A 10,786-nucleotide genomic window follows, 5' to 3' on the forward strand; every position below is an offset into this window, starting at 1 on the left:
TTATGGTATTAACTTTACTAGAAACAGCATGACGTGACTGACTGTGTAAAACTTGATAATTGTTTTTACCGAAAAGAATTGTAAATAAGAATTATATGGTAATGTTAATATTATTATTAACATCTGGTTAATGTGTGCCTAAAGTTACACATAAATTATTAATTTTATGAAATTTTTTTATGAAATTTTTAAAAAGCCGTAAAAAAAATCAATCATTTTTTTTTATTTTCTTATAAATTTTTTTCTAAAATAGTTTTATTAACATATGCCTTAAGAGTATACGTTAGTAAAACCCTTATTATTATTATTATTATTATTATTATTGATGATGTGTTGAAATTGTCAGGAAGTTGTTGACTTCAAATCACTCCAATGGGTACCTGTGTAATAAGAGCAAATGGACTAAACAGAAGGCATCGAGGTGGTACCAGCTGAGAACCCTCCGAAGGTCAAGTTCGTAAACGGAAAATCTCCAAGAACGCTATAGTTAGTTAAGGATTTTTCTTACGTATCTAAGAAAAATAGAAGTCTGGTGCTTATATAGCAGTTGGTGGTAAACCAAGATCCCTTGAGAGTGAGAATCTTTCTTTAAGGAGAAGATCTGGTACTAGGGTTTCCGAGATTGTAGGATGTCTTTCCATATGAGAGAGACACGACTCTGTAGCAAGTTCACTTTGCGTGATATGCAAGAATCAAGATGTTTCGTTATATGGACTTCCGTAGAAATCAAGGCCACGCTGGACCCGTCGACTTTTTGCTAGCCCCGTCGGCCTTTCCTTTGCCCATCGAGTTTTAATGTGGTCCCGTCTCTTTTTATGTCGTTGCTCTAGATCCTTCGTTTGCTAATGTGAGACTGATGGACCTGTAAGTGTTGTCAGTTTCTTTGCATGACGTGTCTAGGCTTTGTTTAAAAATACCCCTATCAATTATTATTATTATTATTATTCGATAATTACTGTGGAGGAAGAAAGAAACACCAAGAAGAGATAATTGAGCTACAGCCTACAAAGCTCTTGACAGTAATGTAACCATAGGAATTTAAAACATCATATTCTTACATCCTTTATACAACAAAAGAACAAATGTATTTAGTAAGAATTGAAACCATTAAGAGGATAAGCATTTAACTTACTCAGTTTAAAATGGTTAAAATTTAAGCTGGAGCAATATATTGTTAATAAATTCTTACACACATGAGATCAAGAATGTAAACCCCTTATGCAGAAACCGAGCCTGTCCGAAACTACTCTACCATTTGCAGTTCTCTTTCTATTCCATCCATTAAAATTAAATCAGTACATATCCAAGCACTTAAACCCACTAGAAAGTTTTTATCAAGTTTTACAGCTATTAAGCTGTTCAAGTAACTGCTGCACCATTTCGATGATGGAAGGGACTATCCCTTACACACAGCATAAAATCAAATGCCAAGATCAAGGGCCAAAAGTCCATGTAGTTTGAGAGGCAGAGAGAGGACCCAGAACCAGAAGCCTACCCCAATATATACACACACACACACATTAAGTACCTGTACATAGCCACATAGGTGAATGGGGACTTTTTACATGGATTTCTAAGGTCATACAAAATAAATTAGATAAACCACAGGCCCGTTTATAGTCATGGAAAGATCTATTAACAGTCCACATTTTTTCCTTCTGATCTTTTGTGAATGGATGTCAGGTCAGTCAAATGACGCATGGTTGGCCTACCATGCGGGCAATTCCAAGGAGATTTCAGGTCTGCCAAATGCTTGAGTATCTGAAGCCATCAAGTAAATCAGTAATGTAACACTTGCTTCTCTCTAATATGTATAATGCTATATTCTTTATCCAATATAATTGAAAGTGCAGAGAATGATGTCAGAACCATTACAAAAACTAACTGCAAAATAGGACTCAGAAGCTCAGGAAATTATGAAGTTTCAAAGCAACGAAATGCATAGATACTCGTTGTGTACAAAATTCAGCAGTAAAAGGGTCATGCTTCACGCATGGACATGGAAAGGGTCAAGGGCAATTCAAAGTAATCTTGGGTTATTACCTTCTGCATCTCATTTCTGTCAAGTGCATCTCCAATCATAATAGATGATCTGCACGCACGTGATGCCAGCATTGCACGAACTCTGCTTGGGCAAACAGAGTCAAAAGTATCCATTTTGTAACTCCCAATCATTGAGCATTCCCCTTCACTATCAGCTAGAGTAGAAATCAGGTCCTTGACATCTGCTCAAAGAAACTGTAAATGGTAAATGTCTTTTGCACTCCGTTTCATCAATATGCAAGAACTTTTAACAAAGACATATTTGTGATAGCATTGCACAAGGCATAGCAACACATTCCTATATGGTCATTACATTCAAAATACAGTCTATACAGTAGAAAATAAGGGGGAAAAAATCTGAAAGCAACAACTACCTTCGATTCCAAAAGTAATGTTTTTACTGAAGGGGACAGCTTTCAATTTAAAACGCTGCCCAGGTGGAGCATGTGGATCCTCTTCCAGAGTGAAGCCATTTTTCCTGAAATTGGAAATCATATTACTGTCAGAAAATAAAAGAGTATTAAGAGATTTTATACACACACACACACACACACCCAAATACGTAAATGGATGAGGACAATGCAAGACTCCGGGAAAAAAGATTAAAAATGAACAAATTCTAGTGATTCCACCAGCAGAATCTCTATGTATCATCATTGTAAACTTGAACACTGATTTGTGATTCGTTAACAATTATAATATCATGCACTAATTTAGGGTCATAAATTTTTTTGTTACAATGAATAGGGTGAAAGTGTTCAGCGTGTGCGCTTATGTAGGCTTCGCTCATCTGGGAACAACTAACGCGTCTAAATTTGGGTATGACTACGTGTGTGTGTGTGTGTGTGTGTGTGTGTGTGTGTGTGTGTGTGTGTGAGGTATGCTTAAAGAGGGATATTTTTCTAAAAAAAGTAAATGTGAGAATGCAAAGAGGTTGAGAAAGGGTTTAATGGTTGACAATTTAGATGGTACAAGTTTAATGTATATAAAATTGAGATGAAAATTTAAAAATAAAAAAAAATAAAAAAAAAACACAGAACAACATCAACAAACAAATGAAAAAAGGCCTACAAATTAAAAAAGTATTCAAATTTAGGGTAAAAATATCATTTTTGTCCCTAAATTTTCACAAAAGTTTGTTTTTCGTCCCTAAACTTTCAAGAGTTTTTTTTTTCATCCCTAAACTTTGCAAAACGTTCTACTTTACATCCTTCCGTTTATGTGATGCCTAATGGAATGCTAATGTGGTATTTGACTTCGATCAAACCATTTTGTTATAAAAATTATGGACAGGTGGCATGCATTTATTGGCACATGTGAAAAACAGCTACGTATTGGTGCTAACTGGGTTTGCCGGGAAGATGAGTGTTTTGTAGTTCTCGTTTGGCAGATGAGAAAATGAAAGAAAATAATGTATAGTAAGTTATTTCAGGTTCAGTTGAGTTCTTCCACAGTTCAAAATCCAAAGCACTTTGCTGTGAAACATTTAATTTCATGAGCTTGAATTTGACTGAACCCAAGGTCCTGCAAAGTTAACGACATTGACCTCCCATTTAACCCTATTTTTGATGGTCACTTCCCCATGGGCAACCATTCTTCCTCAGCAATTCAATTGACTCCAACAGCTAAGTTTGTTCTTATTCTAACATGCACTCATAGCATGTTTCGTAAACATAATTGTTATGTGGTGTGATGCCCAAAGGTTCAACCGAATCAAACAAAGTTATTTACTTTTGGTAATTCACCTGTAAATTAACAGTTTCAGAATTGACCAAAATATAAATAATGAATAGACAAATATAATAAACAAAACAGAAGCAGCTGAGGTGGTACCTAATTACGTCAATGTGCATTGAAGCAACCACCTCTTCTTCAGTAGATAACTCCAACCCCAATGGCCTGTCCATATAATATTTGGAAGCAAAGGTTTATAATTCAATCTCTAGCAGATGCAGAAATAGTGTAAGCATATCAATAATAACAAAAGTTCAGAGAATACTAAATGACCATAACCCAACCCTGCCCCCATGACAGAGAAGCTAAATGCAGAGCTGAGTGGCAGATATATTTGAATGTCATTTGGATTCCTATGGCTCTAGCAGCTCCCAAATGTATAAAATCTATTCATATCTAAATTCTGCAACAACTGAAGCAGAAGAGATTCTTATCCTATGCCAAAAAGTTCAGAGAATGGATGGAAAAATCTCCAGTAGCTGACATATTTGTCAAAGTACGGTTCAGACAATGGCATTCCATAAAAGGGTTTGACATGCACGTCAAAGTACAGCTCAGCTATCTGGAGAAGCTACACCCAGAGGAAAAGAGTACAAGGCGGTTGGCATTACCAAATTGTGATAACTTTGACCCTGAACATCCAATCCTCTAGTTAGCAATACATCTGATTTAATAAATAAGTTTTTCCTATAGATGATCCTAATCTTGCATGCCATGTTCATACCTTATGTTGATTACTTATGACAAACCCAGCAATCTAGACACATAAAAGCATAAGTTCTAGTGTGTGTGCATACCCGTTAGGGTGTATGCTAGTAGTTGGAGGCTTGGGAGGAGCTGTAGACCTAGATATCTTGGATTGCCTGATATACAATTTTGGCAGATGGGGTCGTATATCTGTGGTTTGCTCCCTAGGGGTGGGTCAAAAGGGCCCTGCCTTGGTGAGGTTCTATGTCATAAAAATTTTAAAAATCTTTTGTGTGCACGTGCGCACAAGCCTGCATAAAAGGCTAAGATGTCTTCAAAAATCAATTTGTAATACAAACATAACTTCTGCTTTAGCATCAAACAATGAAAATTTAACTTCAAACTAAAAAATAGGTACTATGATTAATATTGAATTCATGCATGTAGCTCAAGGTTTTTCACTTTCCTTTCTCACAATAAAAGTAGATGTGCACTAAAAAATTATAAACTCAGATAGATAAGAAAAGAAAAATAATAGAAAAGCAACCTCTAAAGAAAAAGACCCATCTATTGAATAATTAGAATCAGATAAAGCACTCCAAATGTCTCAAAAAATACCGTATCTTAGAAGAGAAGTTCTCAACATGCTTTTAGCAAACATGTACAGATTGCTTATCCTCTATTTGTTATCACTGTTTACATCAATCATTATACATTCTGAGCAGAAGCAAATCAAATAAGGGTAACAAAATAATGAAATCCAACTTCTCACCGGAGCAAAGGCTGTTGGTTAAAAATGGTTGATTGAGAAAGACGCTCAAAATTGTATTTCTCATCAGCAGCATGCTGAAAATTCAGAAAATTTTATTAAAAAAAAAATCAATTGAAAATGTCTGTAACTGGAACACAGAAATTGAAGTAAAGAATCATTTAGAAGAATTTATTGTTCAATAAAAAAGGGAAAAAAACCCTTTTAAGATATTAAGGGAAAAAGATTCACAAGAATATAATATTACCTGATCCACGATAAATAAATCTTGATCCAACTTCCCAATTATAAAACCAAGGTTAAATTGCCCAATCACCTATAAAATAGAAGCAAAGGTTGGTCAGTACTAATTAATCATAATCAGAATGTACATAAGGTTGGGTAGGGATGGGTTAAAAACAGCCCAGCTTGATATGGATCCACTAATCAGGGACATTGATTTTTGAAAAACTTAAAAATAATTCATCACTGATACTAGGTTGTATAAGCGAAGAAACCAAAACCAAACCTAATGAGTCCATATCAAGTGAATCAGAACATGTATCTATCCATGAAAAGAATCAAATGCCCAGCGAGCCTTTTTCATCATCATAAGACTTGGGGGCAAGTGGGGAGAGAAGGCAAAATGGCTCAGTCAACCAGCCAAGCAATCTGGAAAGTTAAGTTTCCAGTTTTTGTTTTTGTTTTTTTGGTCCACTTGTATTAGTAAAATTAATCTAATTTATGAATGTGTAAATAATTATAAACAATGAATAACGAATATGGCAACCTTCATTCTGCCAAAGTCCTCCTTTCTGAATAGTTTTTCCAACTCTTTAGTAGCTGCAGCTAAAGCCTTTGCCTTTCGTTCCTCATTATCAGGTTGAGAAAGCTCCAGAGTTGCAGCGTCATAGCACCTATAGTGATCATAACAAAACAATCCAGTTAAAACATAGCACAGTCATATCTTTTCCTCCTTCAAATGGGATTTACTATGATATAAACCTTTTCATCTTTGCTCTTCCATCTTTATGACCACTAGATTGTAAAATAGACAGCCTCTGCTGCCGCTTTGTCTTCAACTCTTGAAAACTAAATTGCAGGGTGGAACACAACTCTAGATCAGCAGGTGACTTTGGAGCATCTAATATGGATGTAGAAGAACGTGAAGGAGACGCAACAGAAGGATCTTGTAATTTATTTTCGAGATCCTTGCTAGAAGACGCAATTGGTGCCATGTTAGAAGAAGGGGCTGCTTTCTCTTGACCCTCTGGTTCCTGAAATGAACTTGTTACTCAGAAGCAGAAAATCTTGGACTACAGTGGAGAACAATTACTTCTAGGATTACACCTCATAGAAGTTTAGAATAGTAAAAGCTTGTCAATGGTTGGTCAGGTCATCTGATGCTTACAATACTGCCAACTTTAAATTTGTGAAATGGATCTATAAAACAGCATGCATTCTTATTCATTGAGCAGTGAGAGAGAAAATGAAAGCTGTGGGCTTTAGCTTGATTTTGGGGGAAACGTTTAACACACATTAGTAGCAAAGTGTAAACAGTTACTATAACATCCATGTTTTAGTGATTACAATTAATGCTAATATATATCCTCTTCAATTCTGTTACATTTAATTGTATGACAAAAGAATACCCAACAAAATTTCAAGAATCTTGGTCAAGAGGTTATGATCAAATGTCTTATGCTGATTATCTATCTATCAAAAACATTACAAGCCAGCTTATTAAAAAACTGACTGAGTTTCACCATTCAAGGTTTTCAATGGTGAGAGCAACTTTAGCCTTTAAAGATATTTCAACTTTTATTTTATATTCCTTCTTTTTGTTCTTCAACATCTTTGTTCATCATTTCTACAGACAAGCTTCTCAAACTTATGGATAATGTTTTCAAATATCTCATACACAGTTGTAAAATCAATCAAAATTTCTCAACATATTATAAATAAAGCCCATTATGTCACAACTTATAGCAAGAAAATTGTACACTTACATTACTGTATATTTTTAATTTTGAAATAAAGAATATTTCTATCCTCATACTGGTTGCTGAAAGGATACAAGATTGATATATATATATATATACACACACATAAATTGGTAAATTACAAGCACACCCGGTGGTCTTGAACCCACAACTTCATCCTCTATCTTGCTCTTACAAGGGAAGGAGCTGCCATTTGAGCTAGATCTCATTGGCAAGATTGTAATAAAAAATATAAAGGCATGTATAGAGCATAGACATACACACCTTTCCAGGTTCTCCATCTTTAGGATTGCCTCCAGAAGAAAGTGGAATTCTAAATTTATTTAAAATCGTATCTGCTCTAAGATACTTGGAAGGCTCATTCTTGTTCACCACAGCAGTATTATCAACCAGGTCATGACTCGCTGGGGATCTTGAAACAGCAGCATGCCTTTCAGAATCATCATTCTTCAAATGACAAGAAAGGGTTTGATTTCTAAGGATAGGCAGTTCAGATAGTGTTGTACTAATTCTTTCATGCTTTCTTTTATTGACAGTTACAAATTTGTTAAGCGATGATTGGACATAGCTTGAACGACCACATGAATCTGTATTAGCAGCAATTCCATTCCCATCCGCTCGTGAAGGGGAGGAAGCAATTTGATCAGTTGTAACACTATGGAGGTGACCAGTCAATTTCCTACTGCTGTCAGCCTTTTTAGTGCCATGTACTCTAAGAGTGAAATCTTTCTCCATGAATTTGCCATTATTGGTGTGGATTGATCCTTCTTGATCATGCACTAGCTGCTGAGCATTTTCAACTGTTTTGAGATGAATTCCATCCTCTGTAACATGCTCCTCAATAACTTCTAGATCACTGCCATCTGGAGATAATTGTTTCAACATATGAGATTTCTCACGTGGAGAGCACAATTCAGAGCAATCTGCTTCCTTAGTGCACTCCTCAACTTTATTAACAGGATAAAAAGCATAACTTGGGGAATATATCTTCTGTAAACCCTCCCTTAGGGCAGACAATATGGAGCTTTCATCAGAAAAAAATATTTTCCTTTTATCAGGAGTTACATTAACATCACATTCTCTTGTTGGAACAGTGAAGTTCATGATTGCAATCGGATATTGCCGGGAGTTTGCACCTTTATATAATTCATTCACCAGCTTGCCAACTTTAGGCATATCCACTGGTCGACCATTAACAAAAAAGTATTGTCTGTCTCCCAAGTTGCGTCCACTACCATGTCCAAACCTGGAAAGGAAGCCATCAACTTTGCAACTGTCTGATATAAATATATTCATAGGCTCTAAGCAGTTGAAGATGTTCATGCCAAACACTGTAATGATGTTATCTTTAAGAGAACCAGTTCCTTGTGTTTTAAGTACCACAGACTTCGCATTTTTCCCAGTTGTGTTGGCGCAGACTAACCGAACTCCTTTTGCAATTAAGGCATAGGCCTGAAAGTTTAAAGACAAAAAAATGATGATGATAATGAAAATAAAAACTGAAGAAAATCTGAGTTTTTCGGCTTTCCACACACACACACACAGTGTATAGATCTTTTAGCCAAATTCAAATAACTAATTAGTTCACTGGCAGGTTAACATTAAGATTGCACTCAAAGCATTACACAACACCTGAATAATTGAAGTTATGACACAGAAAAGAGAAGCTCACATTCAATAACGAAATAAGCTTTCCATATTCCTTGCGAATGTTGCGACTAAATTCTTTGCTTCTCACAGGTAAATTGGAGAACAACTTCTTAACAGTGACCGTGGTACCAATTTGGCGTGCTGTTTTCTTTTCAGCTACCAGTAAACCTGAATGGTCATAAGTTAAATGTGTAGCAACTGACTCATTCTTTGTCCTAGTCTCAACAGTCAGATTCCCCAAAGCACAAAGTGAACTCAATGCCTCCCCTCTGAAGCCAAATGTGGTCAGTGACTGGAGATCAGGAAAATCCAATAATTTCGACGTATGATGCTTAAGTGCAAGAACCTGCAACAATTTTTTTATTATATAATAAATCAATAATTATATGCTACCCCATGCAATGAACTAATGACAGATACAATAAGCAGCATCAAAATTAAAAAAGGACATAATGAATACTTTTCCTTCAAATTGATTTAATGAGAACAAGCAGTCAAGCACAGAGTTCAACAAATAATACTACACAATTTTATAAAGAACATAATAAGCCCAGTAACAATTGAAGTCGGAAAATCTATAATTACATCCACCTCCAACACTCTATACTTCACAGTATGTACATATCAAACTCAAGTAAAGTAAGCTATTTTGAACTAAAGCAAGCTACATTGAATATAAAGGGTAAGTTACAAAAGACCACCCTGAACTGTCAGCCAAATTACAAGGCAAAATTTGCAAAATATTAATATTTTACCAGTAACTATTTAAATTGATACTGTTCTAAAACTATTTGGGAATCTAGCATTTTTTTTTTCCCTTTCTAAATTGTGTTGAAATTTGGTTTTTAAAACTCGATTTTGTTTGTTGAAATCGGGTTTTCAAAAAACACAACCTCACCCTTGACCTTACTCTTACAAAAAAAAGGAAATGTCATTTTAGGTAAAGCTCATTAGCATTAGCACTTGAAATTGCAAACAAAATCTCATATAGTTAAGATATATTCGTTTCCATCAAATGAAAATAGTTTCCACTAATATAGCGTTGTAGTCTCCTAAACTCCCTCCCAAACACTCTGAATTCGCGCACTGTAAATCAGAAAACGCAAGCGTGAACATAACCCTAATCCAAAATGACACAACAGAGTCACAATCGCATCAGTCAGTATTTCAATTCACATATATAATGAGAGATCATGCATTTATTAGCGAAGAAACTTAGGGTTACGTTACCTTGAAGTTACTGGGGGAAATGCCGCAGCCATTGTCGATAACCTGGAAGAAGTCCTGGCCGTAGTCTTTGAGAGAGATCTCGACGCTGGTGGCGCCGGCGTCGAGGCTGTTCTCGACGAGTTCCTTCACGGCCGACGAGAGGTCAATGATCACTTGGCCTGCGCAAATTCTGTGAACCACACCTTTGTTTATGGGTTTGATAGCGGTTGGGGATGGAGAATCGGCTGCTTCCATTGAAGCCCCTTGTTTCGGACCGACTTTCACATTGGATTGGGGACTGTGAATTCAAACTTACTGGACAGCAAAACCCTAGGCCTCAATCTGTACTTTTGTTTTGTCACAGAGAGAGAGAGAGAGAGAGAGAGAGAGAGAGAGAAACCCTAGCAGGTATTGTAATGTACGAATTTTGCCGCCAAAACTGTAGGGAAAGTGAGGCGGTATATAAAGGGTACGTTGAAATGAACAGCTTATATAGAAATCCGTTGGCTTAAATTTATGAAGGCTTAATTAATGCTTGGTTACTCTTCATTTTCACTTTTTGTATATATATAAATATATATATATATATATATTTTTTTTTTTTTAATTTGGATATAGAAAAAATAACTTGTTTTCAGATTTGAGTTGTATAGGAACTTGTTTTAAACACATAATTTGAATACGAAATACTTACTTCTCCACAACTTGTTTT

The 10,786-nt window shown here is 35.7% G+C and overlaps 1 protein-coding gene across 1 annotated transcript; it reads right to left on the minus strand.

The window, feature by feature from the left end:
- Window positions 1–1,128: 1,128 nt before the first annotated feature.
- LOC142613791 (DNA mismatch repair protein PMS1) lies at window positions 1,129–10,509 on the minus strand. Its single transcript, XM_075786293.1, has 11 exons — window positions 10,096–10,509; window positions 8,888–9,211; window positions 7,480–8,667; window positions 6,218–6,489; window positions 6,003–6,129; window positions 5,481–5,549; window positions 5,237–5,310; window positions 3,877–3,942; window positions 2,418–2,521; window positions 2,044–2,225; window positions 1,129–1,761 (listed from the first exon to the last, which is right to left on the minus strand). The coding sequence occupies exons 1-11, from the start codon at window positions 10,327–10,329 to the stop codon at window positions 1,636–1,638; spliced, it is 2,766 nt and encodes a 921-aa protein (XP_075642408.1). The 5' UTR covers window positions 10,330–10,509; the 3' UTR covers window positions 1,129–1,635.
- Between the last annotated feature and the right edge of the window lie 277 nt (window positions 10,510–10,786).

This window comes from Castanea sativa, chromosome 10, assembly GCF_040712315.1.
Source record: "Castanea sativa cultivar Marrone di Chiusa Pesio chromosome 10, ASM4071231v1".
NCBI lineage: Eukaryota > Viridiplantae > Streptophyta > Magnoliopsida > Fagales > Fagaceae > Castanea > Castanea sativa.

Excerpts from the sequence above, each read along its gene's own strand:
- LOC142613791 (XM_075786293.1), bottom strand. The coding sequence starts at position 10,329 with ATGGAAGCAGCCGATTCTCCATCCCCAACCGCTATCAAACCCATAAAC. Across the intron at positions 9,212-10,095 it reads TTTCCCCCAGTAACTTCAAG|GTTCTTGCACTTAAGCATCA; the intron begins GTAACGTAACCC and ends AAATTGTTGCAG. Across the intron at positions 2,226-2,417 it reads CATTACTTTTGGAATCGAAG|ATGTCAAGGACCTGATTTCT; the intron begins GTAGTTGTTGCT and ends TTCTTTGAGCAG.